This window comes from Lutra lutra, chromosome 12 (genome assembly GCF_902655055.1).
Source record: "Lutra lutra chromosome 12, mLutLut1.2, whole genome shotgun sequence".
Classification (NCBI taxonomy): Eukaryota; Metazoa; Chordata; class Mammalia; order Carnivora; family Mustelidae; genus Lutra; species Lutra lutra.
In genome coordinates, this window is record NC_062289.1 from 45,879,638 (window position 1) to 45,899,774 (window position 20,137).

Below are 20,137 nucleotides of genomic sequence, written 5' to 3' on the forward strand. Positions count from 1 at the left end.
TTTGCTTTTAACATAAGAAATAACAATTACACTAATCAATACCAAATGTCTAGGAAAAAGAGAACAACTTCAATTTAAAGATAGCATTGAAAATTGCAATTTCACATTCTGTAGGTTACCTTTTAGTTTTCTTGTTTCCTTTGCTGTGTAGAAGATTTTTATTTATTTATTTATTTATTTAAAAGATTTTATTTATTTATTTCTCAGAGTGGGAGAGAGAGAGCAGACAAGCAGGGGGAGTTGCATATAGAGGGAGAAGCAGGCTCCCTGCTGAGCAAAGAGCCTGATGCAGGACTTAATCCCAGGACTCTGGGATCAGTGACCTGAGCTGAAGGCAGATGCTTAACCAACTGAACCATCCAGGTGTCCCTAGAAACTTTTTATTTTGATGGAAGTCCCTATAGTTTATGTTTGCTTTTGTTTCCCTTGGCTAAGGAGACATATCTAGGAAGGAGTTGCTATGGCCAACATAAAAGAAGTTAATGCCTATGTTATCCTCTAGAATTTTATGGTTTCAGGTCTCACATTTAGGTCTTTAATCCATTTTGAATTTATTTTTGTGTATGGTGTAAGAAGGTGGTCCAGTTTCATTTTTATGCATGCTGCTTTGCAGTTTTCCCAACACCATTTTTGAAGAAACTTTTTTTTTTTTTTTTTTTCTGGATGTGGTCTTTTTCCCATTGGATATTCTTTTCTACTTTCCTTAAGACCAATTGACCAACAGTTGTGGGTTCAGTTCTGGGTTTTCTATTTTGTTCCACGGATCTATATGTCTGTTTTTGTGCCAGTACCGTACTGCTTTGATCACTACAGCCTTGTAATAACTTGAAGTCTGGAATTGTGATCCCTGCTTTTCTTTATCAAGGATTCTTTGACTATATACAGGGTGTTTTGTGGTTCCACACAAATTTTAGGATTCTTTGTTCTAGCTCTGTGAAAAATGCTTGCATTTTTGATAGGGCTTGCATTAAATATGTAGATTGCTTTGGGTACTATAGACATTTTAAAAATATTTGTTCTTCCTACAGAATGGAAGATACTTGCAAATGACCTGAGAAAGGTTAGTATCCAAAATATTTGAAGAACTTATAAAAGTCGACACCCCCAAAATGAATAATGCAACTAAAAAATGGACAGAAGACATGAATAGACATTTTTCCAAAGAAGACATCTAGATGGCCAACAGACGCATGAAAAGATGCTCAACATCACTCATCATCAAGGAAATACAAATCAGAACCACAATGAGATACCACCTCACACCTGTCAGGATGACTAAAACCAAGAACACAAGAAAGAGTATGTGTTGGCAAGGATGTGGAGAAAGGGGAACACCTGCACTGTTGGTGGGAATGGAAACTGGTGCAGCCACTCTGGTAAACAGTATGGAGATTCCTCAGAAAGTTAAAAATACAACTACTCTATAATCCAGTGATCACACTATTAGATATTTACCCAAAGAATATAAAATACTAATTCAAAAGGATACATGCACCCTGATGTTTACAGCATCATTATTTATAATAGCCAAATTATGGAAAGAGCCCAAGTTCCATCGACTGATGAATGAATAAAAAAGATGTGGTGTATACATATATATACACAATAGAATATTACTCAGCCATAAAAAGAATGAGATCTTGCCATTTGTAATGACATAGCTAGAGCTAGGGAATATCATGCTAAGCAAAATAAGTCAGAGAAGGTAAGTATTATAGGATTTCAATCATATGTGGAACTTAAGAAACAAACGAGCAAAGGGGGAAAAAAGAGACAAACCAAGAAACAGATTCTTAACTATGGGGAATAAAGTGAGGGCTATCAGAGGGGTTGAGGGATGGGTGAAATAGAAATGGGGATTAAGAAGTACACTTGTGATTAGCAATGGGTGTTGTTAAGAAGTGTTGAATCAGGGAAGCCTGGGTGGTTCAGTCTGTTAAGCATCTGCCTTCAGTTCAGGTCATGTTCCCAGGGTTCTGGGATTGAGTCCTGCATCCGGCTCCTTGCTCAGCGGGGAGCCTGCTTCTCCCTATTCTCTGCCTGCTGCTCCCCCTGCTTATGCTCTCTCTTTCTCTCTCTGACAAATAAATAAAATCTTTAAAAAAAAGTGTTGAATCACTATATTGTATACTTGAGACTAATAATACACTATATGTTAACTAATTGGAAATTATTTTAAAGATTTTTAAAAATTTAGGGGCACCTGGGTGGCTCAGAGGGTTAAGCCTCTGCCTTCAGCTCAGGTCATGGTCTCAGGGTCCTGGGATCAAGTCCCGAATCGGGCTCTCTGCTCGGCGGGAGCCTGCTTCTTTCTCTCTCTCTCTGCCTGTCATTTCCTGTTTGTGCTCTCTCTTTCTGGCAAATAAATAAAATCTTAAAAAAAAAAAAAAGATTTTTAAAAATTTATTTATCTGACAGAGATCACAAGTAGGCAGAGAGGCAGGCAGGGTTGGGGGGAAGCAGGCTCCCCGCTGAGCAGAGAACCCAATGCGGGGCTCAAACCTAGGACCCTGAGATCATGACCTGAGCCGAAGGCAGAGGCTTTAACCCACTGAGCCACCCAGGTGCCCCAACTAACTGGAATTTAAATAAAAACTTTAAAAAACTGCAATTTCACTTTGTTTATATATAAGCAATCTATAAAAGAAACAAGTCCTCCATCTAGTGCTTTCATTTGTTTTTTTAAAGATTTTATTTATTTGAGAAAGAGAGCAAGCAAGAGAGAGCTAGAGGAAGAAACGACTCCCTGCTGAGCAGGGAGCCTGCTGAGGGGTTTAATCTCAGGACCCTGGATCCCCGGACCCTGGGATCATGACCTGAGCCAAAGGCAGGCGCCTGGCTGACTGAGCCACCCAGGTGCCCCTCTAGTGCTTTTGAATTCATACCACAACTGTATCTTGAAATTATTTTCACAGTGTAAAATTTCTACTTTTAAATGGAATTCTACATGGCACATGAAAGAATTATTTTTTTCAAATTCTTTGATTTTTTTCCCCTAAGGGCTGTTTTCTAACAATTAAAAGTACAATATAACAACATTGACAAAAGAATGTGATTTTTTTCAAGATGATACTATATATTTTTTCTGATATGTACTCATTGTAAAATATTCCAACAGAGGGAATAAAAGCTACCATATAATTCCACAAGTTATAAACAAAACAATATTATACATATTATTCAATAACCCACTATTTTAAATATATATTATACTTTCCATGTCAATACATATAGATCCTATGACCTCCTTTGTTTAAATTTAAATTCAATTTAGTTAGTATATAGAGTGGTACTGGTTTCAGGAGTAGAATTTAGTGATTCACCACTTACATATAACACCCAGTGCTCATCCCAACAAGTGCCTTCAGTGCTCATCACCCATTTAACATATCCTCCCACCCTCTTCCCCTCCAGCAACCCTGTTTGCTCTCTTAACTACAGTCTCTTATGGTTTGCCTCCCTCTATGTTTTTATCTTTATTTTTCTTCCTCTTCCTGTGTTCATCTGTTTTGTTTCTTAAATTCCACATGAGTGAAATCATATATTTGTCTTTCTCTGATTGACTTATTTTGCTTAGCATAATACACTCTAGTTCCATCCACATCATTGCAAATGGCAAGACTTCACTGTTTTTGATGGCTGAGTAAATTTCCTATACACACACACCCACACACCCACACACAACTCTTCTTTATCTATTCATCAGTCAGTGGACAATTTGGGCTCTTTCTGTAAGGTGGCTATTGTTGATAGTGCTGTTATAAACATTGGGGTGTGTTTGCCCCTTGGAATCAGCATTTTTGTATCCTCTGGATAAATTCCTAGTAGTGCAGTTGCTGGGTTGTAGGTTAGTTGTATTTTTAACTTTTTGAGAAACCTCTATGCTGTTTTCCAGAGTGGCTGCGCCAGTTTGCATTCCAACCAACAGCACAAAAGGGTTCCTCTTTCTCTGCATCTTTACCAACATCTGTTTTCTGAGTTGCTAATTTTAACCATTCTGACAGGTGTGAGGTGGATCTCATTGTGGTTTTGATTTGTATTTCCATGATGATGAGTGATGTTGAGCATCTTTTCCTGTATCTGTTAGCCATCTGTATGTCTTCTTTGGAGAAATGTCTGTTTATGTTCTCTGCCCATTTCTTAACTGATTTTTTTTTTTAAGATTTTATTTATTTATTTGAGAGAGAGACAGTGAGAGAAAGCATGAGCGAGGAGAAGGTCAGAGGGAGAAGCAGACTCCCCATGGAGCTGGGAGCCCGATGCGGGACTCGATCCCGGAACCCCGGGATCATGACCTGAGCCGAAGACAGTCAGTCGTCCAACCAACTGAGCCACCCAGGCGTCCCCTGGATTATTTTTTGAGTGTTGTTTTGATGAGTTTTTTTTTTTAATAGATTCTGGATACTAGGCCTTTACCACTGATAGGGCATTTGCAATATCTTCTCTCATTCTGTCAGTTGCCTTTTAGTTTTGTTAACTGTTTCCTTCACTGGGCAGAAGCTTTTTATCTTGATAATGTCCCAATAGTTCATTTTTGCTTTTGTTTCCCTTGCCCCCAGTGACATATCTAGTAAGAAGTTGATGAGGCTGAGGTCAAAGAGGTTGCCACCTGTTTTCTCCTCTAGGATTTTGATGGTTTCCTGTCTTACATTTAGGTCTTTCATCCACTTTGAATTTATTTTTGTGTATGGTGTAAGAAGGTGGTCCCATTTTCATTCTTCTGCATGTCCCTGTCCAGTTTTCCCAACACCATTTGTTGAAGAGATTTTTTTCCACTGGATATTCTTTCCTGCTTTGTTGGAGATTAGTTGACTATTTAGTTGTGGACTATGATCTCCTTTTTAAACTGCTATTAAATAGTAAGAATGATAACATGGTAGTAGTAGTAATTGTAGTGGTAATATTAATAATACATGCCAGACATTGTTAAAAATGCTTCTTATGTATTAACTCATTTAATTATTGTAATAAATCAATAATGATAACACTATCATTAGCCTCATGTTAAGATTAAAGCAAGGGCAAGGAACAGTTAAGTACCTTGCCCACAGTCACAGGTGTAGTGGGCAAGGAAGTCTGGCTTAGAACCGGGTTGGTATGGTCCTAGAGCCTATACCATGTTTGATTATGCTAGTTCCCCAGTATTAGACATTTAGGCATTTTCCAATTACAAAAACCAATTAACATGTGGGGAAGAATATTAGTAAATGCTTATTTTTTTCTGTTAAAAAGTCATATTCATATTAAAATTTTATATTAAGTCAAAAAAGTATGTATATCAGAAGTTAAAGCATTCACATCATTTATACTAGGATGATTTCTTTAAAAATTTTTTTCTTTTATCGTAGTAAAGTGTACATAACATGAAATTTATCATTTTAACCATTTCTAAGTTTAAAAACAGTACAGTGGAACTAAGAACACTGTTGGAAAATCATCACCATCCATCTCTGGGACTTTATTTTCCCAAACTGAAACTATGAGCTCATGAAATAACTTTCCATTCTCCCTCCACCACAACCTCTGGCAACCACCATTCTACTTCCTGTGTCTATGAATTTGACTAGTCCAGGTATTCTCATATAAATGGAACCCTAGAGTAATTATCCCATTATGACTGCTTATTTCACTTACCATAATGTCTTCAAGATTCATCCATATCATAGCATGTGTCAGAATTTCCTTCTTTAGGGCTTAATTATATTCCATTGTATGTATATAGCACATTATGTTTACCCATTCATCCATTGATGGATACATGTGTTGTTTCCATCTTTTACCTATTGTGATTCCATCTTTTACCTATAAGCTACAATTATGCGTATACAAATATCTTTTTGAGTCCCTGCTTTCAGGTCTTTCAGATATATATGCAGAAGTGGAATGGTTGGATCACATGGTAATTCTATATCAAATTTTTTAAGAAACCACCATATTGTTTTCAATAGTGACTATACTATGTTACATTCTCACCCACAGTCCACGAAGTTTGGGATTCTCCACAGTCTTGTTAATCCTTATTTTGTTTTCTTGATAATAGCCATCCTAATGGATGTGAAGTAATTCATTGTGGTTTTGATTTGCATTTCTCTAATGATTAGTGACATCCAGTATTTTTTCATGGATTTATTGGCCATTTGTATCTATCTCTGGAGAAGTATCTATTTAAATTCTTTGCTCATTTTCGAATTCAGGTGTCTGCTTCTTTGCTGTTGTGTTCCACGCATTCTTTATATATTCTGGTTATTAATCCCTTATCAGATACAGTTTTGCAAATATTTTTCTACCACTCCACAGACCCAGCTGAAACCAAGAGCTGGATGCTTAACTGACTAAGCTGCATAAGGAACTAAATAGGAAGTGTTGGGCACATGATGTGACTAAAATTCTTATGCGTGGAACTTAACCTAAAAGGTATTTTGAGATTTTAAATAAATGGGGCATTTAAATTTATTTGTGTCTTCTTCGATTTCTTTCAGGAACGTTTTATAGTTTTCAGTGTACAAGTCTTTTGTCTCCTTGGTTACGTTTATTCCTAAGTATTTTATTCTTTTTGATGCTACTGTAAGTAGAATTATTTCTCTTAATTTCCTTTTTATTTTTTTAAAAAGATTCTATTCATTTATTTGACAGAGAGAAAGATTACAAGTAGGCAGAGAGGCAGGCAGAGAGAGAGGGGCAAGCAGGCTCCCCGCCGAGCAGAGAGCCTGATGTGGGGCTCGATCCCAGGACCCTGAGATCGTGACCTGAGCCAAAGGTAGAGGCTCAACCCACTGAGCCACCCAGGTGCCCCTTTCAATTTCCTTTTTAGATAGTTCACCATCAGTGTACAGAAACACAACTGATTTTTTTGTGTTGATACTATTTGCTCCAACTTCATTCAATTTAATTATTACCTCTAACAGGTTTTTTTGTATGGAACCTTTTTTTTAAAAAATACGATTTTATTTATTTATTTGACAGAGAGAGACACAGTGAGAAAGGGAACACAATCAGGGTGAGTGGGAGAGGGAGCTCAATGTGGGGCTTGATCCTAGGACTCTGGGATCATGATCTGAGCTGAACCCAAACACCTAATGATTGAGCCACCCAGTTGCCCCTTTTTTGTGGACTCTTTAGGGTTTTCTATATGCAAGATCATGTAATTTGTAAACAGAGCAGTTTTATTTCTTCCCTTCCAATTTGGATGCCTTTTCTTTCTTGCCTAATTGCTCAGGGTAGGACTTTCACTATTAAGTTAAATAGAAATGGCAAAAGTAGGCATTCTTGGCTAATTCCTGATCTTAGATGAAAAGCTTTGAGTCCTTTGTAACTATGATGTTCTTTGTGAGTTTTCCATAAATGACTTTTATTATATGGAGATCTTTTCCTTCTATTCCTAGTTTATTGTTTTCATCATGAAAGGGTATTGAATGTTGTTAAATTCTTTTTCTGAATCAATTGAGATGATCATGTACTTTAGTCCTTCATTTTGTTAATGTGATATAGTTATATTGATTTTCATGTGTTGAATTATCTTTGTACTCCAGAAATAAACCCACTTGGTCATGGTATATAACTCCTTTAATATGCTGTATTTGGTTTTCTAGTATTTTTGTGAGGATTTTTACATCAATATTTATAAGGGATATTGGTCTGTAGTTTTCTTTTCTTGTAGTGTCTTTGGTTTTGGTATCATGGTAATGCTGGTCTCATAGAATGAGTTTGGAAGCATTCCTTCTTCAATTTACTGAAGAGTTTGAGAGTTGGTATTAATTCTTCTTTCAATATTTGGTAGAATTCACCAGAGAGTCATGGAGTTTTTTTATTGGGAGGTTTTTGATTACTGATTCACTCTTTACTTATTATATTATACATCTGTTGAGATACACACACACACACACACACACACACACACACACACTTCTTCTTGAGTAACCAGGTAATTTGTATGTTTCAAGAAATGTGTCAATTTCTTCTCATTTGTTGGTTTATGACTGTTCATAGTACCCTCTGATGATCCTTTTTATTTCTGTAAAATCATTAGTATAATGTCTCCTTTTTCATTTTTGCTTTTAGTTGAGACTTCTTTTGTTCTTAGGCAACAATTGGTTTGCCAATTGATTTGCCAATACTGTTGATCTTTTCAAAGAACAAAACTATTGGTCTTACTGATTTATGTTTTTTGTTCTCCTATTTTCTGTATCTCTAATCTTTATTATTTCCTTCCTTGTGCTAGCCTTAGGTTTAGTTTGGTCTTCTTTTTCTAGTTCTTAGGGTATGTTAGGCTAGTTAATTGAAATTTTTCTTCTTTTTTTTTAAATTAAGCAGCTATGGCTTCAAATTTTCCTTTTAGCACTGCTTTTGCTGCATTCCATAAGTTTGATATGTTGTTTTCATTTTCATGTCTCAAAATATTTTCTAATTTCTCTCCTGATGTCTTTGTTTTTAGATTTTATTTATTTATGTGACAGAGGTAGAGAGAACACAAGCAGTGGGAGCAGCAGAGGGAGAAGGAGAAGCAGGCTTCTTTTTGAGCAGGGAACCCCAGGATTCTGGGTTCATGATCTGAACCAAAGGCAGATGCTTAATCAACTGAGCCACCCAGGTGCCTCTCTTTTGATGTCTTCTTTGACCCATGGGTTTTTTAGGAGTATAGTTGATCCTTAAACAACACAAGGGTTGGGATGCCAATCCTTTCCCCCAACTGAAGTCTGCATATAACTTTGACTCCTCAAAAACTTAACTACTGATAGCCTACTATTGCCTGAAAGCCTTATCCTATCAGTACATCCCAGTGAAACAGTGTTTTTACCCAGGTGTCACCTCCTGCATTGTATTCTGGATTGTTCACACCTGAAGCCACATAGCTACTTGAAGGGGCTGTTCTTCAGATGCCCAGTGGCCTAGCAGCTGTCCTTCCTGCACAGTGGCCTCATGAACAACCTCTACCTGTGCACCCTTGACTGCCTGGTGCCTCTGCTCCAGTGGCTCTTCCAGCGGCTGATGTGGCCTCCAGAAACTTCTTCAGGAGCCTTTGGCTTCCTATGGGATCTTAGTATGGATAGGCTCTTCCATCAGTTTGATGGAGATAAGCACTGGTGGTGCCCCTCACTGCAAGAGGTCATGGAGGCATTTCACAGCCTGGGAGGCCACAGTCCTGCTCTGGGACTGCAGGGGCCCTGTCAGCATGGTAGAAGAGTGTTTAAAAATGACACTAGCCTGAGCTGGAGTGAGCAGCAGAACAGCCCCCTGGAGACTGCCTTAGACATTAGCCTGAGCTATCTCTATTAAGTTCCTGACACTGAGTACCCTTGCACAGCCAGGGGCCCTCCACTGATGGGGACCTCTTGGGCCAAACTGAGCTGCTGTCCTGAGCTGGTTGGGGGCGGGGGGGCGGCTCTGCCTGCCACACAAGACCAATCTCCAGCAGTTTCTGCTCCTACTCTTCAAGAACATCCAGGAGTGGCCAGGGAAGCTCCAGCAGCTGTGCTGTACCCTGAGCAAGGTGTCAGATCACCATTACAACTGCTGGCACTCATGAACTTCTTCCTGGACGTGACCTTCTAGAGCAGACAGCTTTGAAGCCAGCTTAGCCTTGTGGTCTTTGCCCAGATCCTGGACTAGCAAGAGACATTCCCTGTCTGGCAAGAGAAGGCCCAGCTGTCTTTGCTCAGCTAGGTCCTGAGCCTCATGAGGCCATAATCCCTCTGGTAGTACCTGGGATCTGAGACCTTGCCACCTTACCAGGAGCAAGAGTCAAAGGCCAGTGCTGAGCTAGATCACAAGGTCTGTTACCTGTGCCACAGCTTCTGATACTGCCTAGGGTGGTGGTCAGCTGCCAGGACTCCCCATCCCAGACCAATGGGGAGAACTGCAGCTTGCTATGCATGCAGTTGGGTCTCCATATTAGCACCCATATCCAGGAGAGCCCCAGGCCATGTTGCTCATACCTATATCTGCTGGCAGGAGCTGCTGGCCCAGTGCCAGCCCCAAGCCCTGTTAAAGAGTAGAAAGACTAAAGGAGGCCCTGGAAAAACTAAAATTGCAAGGTAGGGCCGGCCTCAGGCTCTTGGCTCTGGTGGGAAGCGAAAAGGGCTCAGGGAACAGAAGGGAGCATAGAACAGAGGCCAGAAGAGGACCAATGTGATGAAGCAAGAGCCTGCCTTGACATTGCCCCGGACCCACACCAGGCAAGAATGGGGCCTCTCCCTGCCTGGCCCACCCTCAGCTCTCCTTCTCTCCCAGGTGTCTCCTTTGCCATAAGGCCTTTGTCTCCATACTCCCCTGTTTCCCTGGGCTGCCTGGGCTCCCCACCCTTCTTCCTTTCTCTGTCACTAATGTTAGCTTTCTTTGTGTACACTGAAGTCTTATTTCAGGGGGAAAAAAAGGAAAATGGATGCATGTGCACGCACACGTGACAAGAAACATGCCTTGTTTGCTAAAATACAAAAACAAATAAGCACATGAAAATCTATTCCACATCATTTCCCATGAGTCAAATGCAAATTAAACCCACAATGAGATTGCACTATACACTTACAAGAATGTCTAAAATTAAAAACAGTAACACCACCAAAGGTTGTTGAGGAGTAGAGAAAATGAATCATTTATACTCTGCTAGTAGGAATGCAAATAGTTCAGGCACTCTAGAAAACAATTTGCCAGCTTTTTATAAAACTAAGCATGCATTATCATATGATCATATGACCCAGCAACTGTACTCTTTAGCATTTATTGCAAAAATGGGAAAACCTATGTTCACACAAAAACCTGTACACAAATGTTCGCACCAGCTCTATTTGTAATGGGCGAAAACTAGAAATAATCCATGTCCTTCAGCCAGTGAGTTGTTAACAAAAGCATGGCGCATCCATATCATGGAACACTACTCAGCAATAAAAAGCAAGTGACTATTAATATATGCAACAACTTGGATGAATGGCAAGGGAATTATGTTGAACAAGAAAAGCTAAGATGAAAAGGTTATATATGTATCACAGGATGCTATTCACTAAACATTCTCAAAATGACAAAATTACAGAGATGGAGAAGAGAATGGATTAGTGGCTACCAGAGGTTAGAGATGAGGAGGAATAGCATGAGATAGTCTTGGGTTGATGCAAGAGTTGTGTATCTTGATTGTGGTGATGATTAGATGAACTTACACATGTGATAAGTCTAATAAAACTACACACACATGTACACATGCAAATAAATGCATATAAAACTGTTTAAATCTGAATAAACTCTGCAGCTTGTAACAATGTCATTTTACTGGTTTTTGAAGATGTTACCATTGGGGGAAACGCAGTATAAAGGATACTTCCCTGTGTTTTGTTTTGTTTTGAAAGATTATTTCAGAAAGAGAGAGCTAGTGAGAGAGAGCGAGTGCACAAGCGGGAGGGGTAGGTAGAGGGAGAAAGAATCTCAAGCAGGCTCTGCACTCAGTGCAGAGCCCAACTCAGGGCTTGATCCCACGATCCAGAGTCCATGACCCGAGCGGAAACCCAAGAGTCGGATGCTCAACCCAATGTGCCACCCGGGTGCCCCCCACCCCATTTTTTTTAACTTTCTGAGTACCTATAATTGTTTCAAAATAAAGAGTTTAAAAAGAAAACGCAACTACCTGAAGTTATAATTAAGGTACTGTATATATCTTTTAACATTACTGCTTTATCAAAACTAATTATCAAAATCCATGTTTATATAGATGTGATCTTCCAGAAAAGATATTGATATACTGTTTGTGTTAAGAAATGGGGGCACCTGGGTGGGTTAGTGGGTTGGGCCTCTGCCTTCGGCTCAGGTCATGATCTCTGGGTCCTGGGATAGAGCCCCACATTGGGCTCTCTGCTCAGTGGGGAGACTGTTTCCCCTGTTCTCTCTCTGTCTGCCACTCTGCCTACTTGTGATCTCTCTCTGTCAAATAAATAAATAGAATCTTAAAAAAAAAAAAAAAAAAGAAATGGAGCATATCTCCATGTGTTGCGTAAGTGTAGCAGGATGACTGTAGGAGGGGTCAACTGTGTTACCCTACTACATTATGATACTCTGTATTATTACTGTAGTTCTATAAGTACCTGCAAAAGCCATGCAAACATGGTCATCAAGGGCACAAATTTTCCTTACAGTTCTTTCATCTTGAAGCTTGGCAACAGATTTTTTTTCAACTCCAAGCACAACTATATCAGTACCTCGGATTCCAACCTGTCAAACAATTTTAAAAAACATAATTAATTGTCAGTTTTAACATTAAAATGAAATTATCGCAACACATGACTTAGAGGAAAAGACTTTTCCTTAACCATTCAGTAAAACTGAGAAAAGTAGATTTCTAAGAAAACAGCTGCATAGGTGCAGGATCACTAGAAGTCCATTCTCTAAACACAAACCAAAGAGGAAAAATAGCTGGAAATTGGAAGAATATACCACCAATGCTGAAACTACACGAATGTCCTAAACTCAAGCAATACACCTGAAGAAGTACTAACTAGATACAGAGCAATTTTAACCAAAATGAAAGAAAATGCTGGAAATCCATATGGATTACATAGAGAATGGGCAATACGAGTACTGATAGCATAAATAGTATGGAAAATTAAGTAGATAAAATTCTGAAAGCTCTCCCATGTATTTCACAATCTGGAGGGACAATGCTCAGGGGCTATAAGCAGCCAAGGGAAAGACCAAATGCCTTCACTCCAGTTACTGATCAACAAAAACTCTAAACAAACATGAATACAACAAGTCGAATCACTATTGTTCTTCCTTCTATCCCTTCCCTTGGGAATGAAGTAGGAAAATGTCTAAAGAATAATGTATAAGGATACTAGTTCTCAAACTGGGACTTCTGTGGAAACATGCCCATATTCTCAGGGGTTCAAGAGTAATAGACGAGAAGATAAATTCTGTATTACACTGGTAGTCTAAATATTTTGATACAAGTATTTGTGTTTATGATTGCCTTGTAGCCAAGTGTGATATTAGTACTAATTATGCAAATAGGTGGGCTCTGAATTAGTATCATTGAAGTAGAAATACAGAATAGGTTAAATACAGAACTAGACCTGAGATTATATCTTCCAATTAAATAAAACTTAAGACAACTTATCAAGGCTTTTGCTCTTACAGTTCCCTCACTTCACTATAGTCTGTCAATTTACCTGATAGGCCTTTCCCTAATCATCCTCTCTAAAATCAACAACTCTCCCTCAACATTCCCACTTTCATCTAAGAGACTCATGTTGAACTTTATAACCTACAGGGATTACGAATTAAAACTTCCAACACAGAGTAAATAGAAAATGTTTGTTTATTAAAGATTTTTTATTTATTTGAGAGAGACAGAGAGAGCACAAACACGGGGGAGGAACAGAGGGAGAGGGAGATGCAGACTCCCCACTGAGCAGGGAGCCTGATGTGGGGCTGTGTCCCAGGACCCAGGGATCATAACCTGAGCTGAAGGCAGACTCTAAACCGACTGAGCCACCCAGGAGCCCCTAGAAAATGTTTATAATAAAAATCCTAATATCAAAGTCTTTTGTATGTGGGTAAAATTATTCTCACAAGAAAATTCATAATCTCATTTTATAAAATCAAATAAAAAATTAAGTATGAATTCAAGAAGCTCAAAAAGGAATAAAAGTATTTAAACTAAGCTTACAAGGTGAAATAAGGAAAAAGCAGAAATTAATGATTATGGAAAAAACAATAAAATTGATAAGTGATGCCAAGAGACAGTTTAAGTAATAATGAAGAGATGTCTCAGTTAATCTAGCCAAAAGGGGCAAAGTGTAAAAAATTATATACAACTGTGAAAAACCAGGAACTTAAAAATTATAACCCTAAGTTAATCAATGTGAAAACGTGAGTGAAAAGGATGACAAACTAGAAAAATTAAAAACTGCCCATGTAGACTCAAGAAAATATAGAAAACACAGTCTCTCTAACAAACATGGAATAATTTCAAAAACAAGTCTCATGCCTAGGAAGTTCATGGATGAATTTTTCCTGATCTTCTGTTATGGGTAACTCCTATGTTATTTACATTATTCCATGCATGGGACGCCTAGATGGCTCAGTCAGTTCAACTTGGGATTGAGTCCCACAAAGGGCTCTTAGCTCAGTGGGGAGCCTGTTTTTCCCTCGGCCTGCTCCCACCCCCTGCTTGTGTGCTCCCTTTCCCACTCTCTGACAAATAAATAAATATATCTTAAAAAAATCTTAAAAAAAAATTATTCCATGGTACAGATCAAAATGGAAATGTTCTTAACTCTGTTTTGGAAAGTTATGTAACAATGTTAAAATCTGGCAAATAAAACATTTTCTAAATAAAGAAAAGTATTAATGATTTTTCACTTAGGAAATCTCATGTCAAAAAATAAAAAAAAAAAAAAAGGAAAGCTGATACCAAAATTCTAAACAAGATAATTACAAATAGAATCTACAAATACAGAAAAACATACCTGGATGGCTCAGTCGGTTAAGCATCCAATTCTTGATTTCAGCTCAGGCCATGATCTTAGGGTGGTGGGTTTGAGCCCTACCTCAGTCTCCATGGTCAGCACAGAGACTGCTGGAGATTCTCTCCCTCTGGCCCTCCCCCCTGCTTGAGCTTTCTTTCTCTCTCTCTCTCAAATATAAGAACAATAAATAAATAAAGGGGGAAGGTGAGGAGATATGGGGATGTATGGAATTTTCCCTTTTTTGGTAACTGTGCCTAGTTGTAAGTAGCCCATTGATTAGTTATGGCCTATGGATATTTTGAGATGGGTTTCTTGATGGGCCTGCCTGATTTCAGCCAGGGGGTTGGGAGTCACTGTGAGTCCTTTTGCCTTGATTACATTTCCACTGCTCAGGCCTACTGATGGTCTCTATAAAACTGGCAGGCAGAGGGGGCACCTGGGTGGCTCAGTGGGTTAAAGCCTCTGCCTTTGGCTCAGGTCATGATCCCAGCATCCTGGGATCAAGCTCCCGCATCGGGCTCTCTGCTCGGCAGGGAGCCTGCTTCCTCCTCTCTCTCTCTGCCTGCCTCTCTGTCTACTTGTGATCTCTGTCTGTCAAATAAATAAATAAAATCTTTAAAACAAACAAACAAACTGGCAGGCAGGAATCATCTGAGAAAATAAGTCACCATCCATTCCACTGTTCAAGCCAAAAACTGGGTTATCCTTTATAGCCCCTCCTCTCACACCATCCATTTCCAATCAATTACCTTGTTTTTGTCCATTTTACCTACAAAAGTTATCCAGCTCTCCATCAACACTCTAATACAAGGAGCCATCATTTCTTGCCTGGACTATACATGACTGCATAGCCTAATAGGTTTTCCACTTTCTACATTTGTTCCCCGCTTTCCATTCTCCCATCCCCATCCTGTATTGCTAATCAGTCTTTACAAGGCTGCCAGGGTGAGCATTTAAAGACATCAGTAGGGCCAGATTACTCTACATTTGAATATTCTTCCACAGCATTCCTCTGCAATTAGAAAATCTTTTTAAACTCTTTAGTCTTGGCTATAAAGTTGGGCATGATCTAGCTCCTGCCTACTTCTCCAATGGTATGTCCTTGTTATTCACCAAACTCCAACCACATTACCTTCTTTGAAGACTTTTTCCAATTACAATTCTGTTTCCCTTTTCTGAATTTTCACATGTAATACTCCCTCTGCCTGGATTGCTTCTCTTCCTATTTCAAGTCTCAATTCCAATTTCACCTCAAGGAGTCCTTCTATGTTATTCTTTAAATAACAACCCGTTCTGTTCTTCAGTCAGCACATTTACAATTATTTATTTATTTTATTAAAAAATTTGTTTTAAAATTTTAAAAAATTATTATTTATTATTATACTTGTCTCTCCAAATAGTAGCATCTCTGAGGGCAAGGAAACAATCAGAGGAATCTAGAAAGTGGCACACTCCACTGAACAATTAACCTAGTCTCTTCAAGAAGTCAAAGCCATGAAAAAAGAGGAGATGCTGCTCAAGAATGAAACAGATACCTAAGGGTTAAGCATAGTACACGGACTTTAGATTCAGACTCAACACAATTACAAAAAGACTTTTTATGAGCAATGAGGAAAATCCGAACGTAGACTATTACAAAATATTAAAGAGTTTTTGTCAATTTCATCAGGAATGATAACGGTCTTAAGAGATAACTTTATTGAAATGATGAAATATCTTGTTATCTGGGATTTATTTTGAAATACTCCACTTAAGGTACACCTGGGTGTCTCAATCGGTTGGGCATCTGCCTTCAGCTCAGGTCATAATCCTAGGGTCCTGGGATTGAGGCCCGCATCAAGCCCTGCATCGGGCTCCTTGTTCAGTGAGGAGCCAGCTTCTCCCTCCCCCTCTGCCTGCCACTCTACCTGCTTGTGCTCTCTCTATCTCACTGTCAAATAAATAAATAAAATCTAAAAAAAAATACTCCACTGAAGAATGAATTTTAATCTATATCTCACACTATAAACAAAAATTAACTCAAAATAGATAATAAATTTAAATGTAAAACGCAAAACTATAAACTTTTAGGAAAAAATGCAGGAGAACATTTTTGGGATCTATGCAAAGGGTTTTTAGACTAGGCAGAAAATGGATAAAGTACACAAGAAGTCCTATGTATTCTTTTTTTTTTTTCCTTAAGTTTATATATTTAAGTAATCTCTACACCCAACATGAGGCTCAAACTCATGATCCCAAGACCAAGAGCTGCATGCTCTACCAGCTGAGCCAGCCAGGTGCCCCCAAATCTCTATGTATTATTTCTTACAACTATATGTGAATCTACAATTATCTCAATAAAAATTCAATTAAAATTATTCTGCTGGAAAGAGTGAAAAGTTGGGGAAAGATATAACAGATTGGTAAAATGTTGGTAATTGTTGGAGCTGGATAATGGGTATACAGAGGTTCATTACAGTATTCCCTTTATATCTTTGTGTGTTCAAAATATTCCATAATAAAAAGTTAAAAATAAAATAAACACAAAACAAACAAACCTTGAATTTCTCTACTGGCTTTTTCTCACCAACAATTTAAACACATGCTAAAGTCTCCCTTATCTTAAACAAATTCTTAAAGACTACTTCACTTCAATCCCATCCCTCTCTCAATCTCTTCAAACCCAAATACTGTCATTATCCGTCAGCTGATGGCCACATGGTTTCTACCCCCACTCCTCCCAGAGTTTAGTCAAGGTAGACCACACACAGGTAATTAAGGTCCCTCATGGTTGTAGGTTATGCTCTACACAGTCCATTAGTCTGTGGTCTACATTTCATCTTTTCAAGAGAAGAAGAGTACTCAAGAATACACATTTACTTCACCTTCAACATATATTTTAAGCAGGGGAGACAAATGATGCACTTCAAAATTACTATCTCTAGTCCATATCAATCTCCTGAGTTCCAAACATGTATATTTATGTATACTCATGCCTCACAGTCTCTGTGGGTCAAGAATATGGACAGTTTATCCTCTAGCTTAGGGTCTCTCTCAGGCCTGCAATCAAATTGCCCTCCAGGGCTACACTCATCTCAAGGCTCATGAGGGAGGATCCATTTTCAAGCTCACCTGTATGGCTATTAGATTCAGTTCCTCACTCATTGCTGGGACTCAGTTCCTTGCTACATAGGACCCTCCATGGTGCAACTAAAAATGGCCGCTATGTTCCATAAGAATAAGCAAGTCAGAATCAAAGAGGATGAGCAAGACATAAGTCACCATCTCTATGTAACTTAACCTCTGAAGTGACATCCCATCACTTTTGCCTATCTGGATTCCTAGAAACCAGTAACTAGATTCAGCCCACACACAAGGGGGAGAGGATTACACAAAGGCATGAGCACCAGAAAGTGGAGATCATTGGAGGTCATTTTAGAGGCTACCTACTATAGTTTCCATAGCATCTCAACCTCAACAAGTCTGAACCTCAATCCTTCAGTCAAACTTAGAGCTTCATATGCTCTAAAAAAGAGGCAGGGCCATTTACTAAGAGGCTAAATCCAGAAGCAGAGGTACTATCTTTGACTCCTTCCCACTCTCCTCTCTCCACCCCCTGCCCCAATACCATCTAAATAAACAAATTGTTTCAACTATACCATTAAAGTTTCTCTGGAATCTGCCTTATTCTCCTTTCTGTCCCAACCATAGTAAAAAGTATTATGTTTCATCTGGATTGCTTCATAGACTCCTATGTGGTTTCCCGACTTCCAGTCTTGATATTATCTAATCCACTGACCACACTGGCATCTGAGAAATCTTGAAAAATAAAAATATGAAAAAAAAAAGAAAATCTGAATGTGGCATTCCTCTACTTAAAAGCTTGTACTAATAAGGAGCATTTCTCACTAAGCAAACTGAGATAGCACAGAGCTGGACTTGGAACAGAAAGATTTAGGGACTGTAATATTTACTCTTTGCATATTGGCCTTTTGCTCTCTTAATAAAGAGAAGCTTTCTCTGTTACAGGAAAAAAAAAAAAAAAAAAAAGATGGCCACTGGCAATCTTGGACACACATCCCAACAGCTGTCCCAGAGGAAAAAAGCTACCACTATCCCTAGTTTAAAAAGTCCTAAGGATGGACTTACACTGGCTAGATTTCAGTCACATGGTCATCATTGTGTCCAGGAGGACAGAAATTAATTGCCTGTGTGATATATACCTGGCTTCCATATTCATGATATGATAGCTAATTATTAGACAAATATTAAATTGCATGATACAATGCAAAGAGCAGAGGCTTTGGAACTAGAAAAAATTAAGTGTGAATATGGGCTCCATCACTTTCTAGCTGGTTACCCAAAGTTTCTGAATCAGTTTCCACACATATAAAAAGGGGATTAAATACTATCCTTAACATTACATAACATACTAAAATACTTGGTACAAAAGAAATATTACTTAAATGTTTACTTCTTACTTTGCCCCTCCACTGTAGTATATCGTGTGATAAAAATACAAGTGGAATTATGCTACCTGATTTTTAGGGCTTTTTTTTTTTTTAAGAATTTATTTATTTGTCAGAGAGAGAGAAAGTGAGAGAGAGAGAGGCAGCACAAGCAGGGGGAGCTGCAGTTAGAGGGAGTAGCAGGCTCCCCGCTGAGCAAAGAGCCCAACATAATACTCAATCCCAGACCCCAGTTGAAGGCAGACACTTAACTGACTAAGCCACCCAGGCATCCCTATGCTACCTAGATTCTTAAAGATCTTACTATCCAGTTGCTGTGAGAAGACCATTAAGTATACTTGAAATTAAAGTGAATATGAAACCAACTAGTAGATACTCTAAAATGCTATGTGGTACAGATTTTAAGTTCAGAAAAAGAATAAGAGTCAAAATGGCTGGAGCAGATCCAGAAGGCTTCATCAAGGAGAAGAAATGTGCAGAGATTCTCGGAGGATACAAAAGAGGGACTGTGGCATAAATAAAGGTGTTTTCTCCTCTACCCACAAACATATGTGAGTAAAACCATGAAGCTGCCCCTTTAATTAAAGAGGGTGGATAAGGATTATGGAAGACAGTGATGGCCAGAACCTGAAGCTAAGATTTGAAAAAGCAGGATTGAGGGAGGCAGTAACAGTTTGGGGTCAGGGAAGGGACAGAATGAGTAATGGTAATAAATCTTACCTTTTTCATGGGAAAACTGTAAAGGATTCATTGTTTTTTTTTCCCTAAGAAGAAAGGTATTACCTCTCCAAAATGTTATTAAAACATATTTTCCATTTACAGAAAAGGGAACTAAAGCAAAAAGTAAAGAGGCCTCTTGCCTCATTTCATGCTATAAGATAATCACCAAGAAGGAAGTAGAACCCAAGCCTCTAATTGTGGTCCCTATAACTTCTTGTATTACTAAATAATATTGCATCCACACACTGGTCAAAACTGGTTATTTGCAACTCATCATAACAAATGTTGCTTATAGGCAGAATATTTTGTAACATATTTTAATAAACAAGTGCCATTATAAACTTTACCCCACATAAAAGGTCATAGCACTCTCAAGGAAACACAATGAACAACTCCATACAAAGATGCAAATTATAATTTCAGAAACCTGAGACAAAAACTGTCTCATCCTTCCAATGTATCTTTAAAAATGCCCACTATAGGTATTTTTATATCCATACCCTTTTACAGCTCATTACAAAG

At 38.5% G+C, this 20,137-nt stretch overlaps 1 protein-coding gene and 1 pseudogene across 1 annotated transcript in view; one reads left to right on the forward strand and one right to left on the reverse strand.

Moving 5' to 3' along the window:
- Positions 1-20,137, reverse strand: part of PSMA8 (proteasome 20S subunit alpha 8) — a 39,308-nt gene that overhangs the window by 17,159 nt on the left and 2,012 nt on the right. Inside the window, exon 2 of the mRNA XM_047697667.1 lies at positions 12,063-12,189. Within this exon, the coding sequence (XP_047553623.1) occupies positions 12,063-12,189 (127 nt within the window). The remainder of the gene's footprint in view (positions 1-12,062; positions 12,190-20,137) is intronic.
- Positions 1,272-9,992, forward strand: LOC125082388 (protein FAM178B-like; annotated as a pseudogene).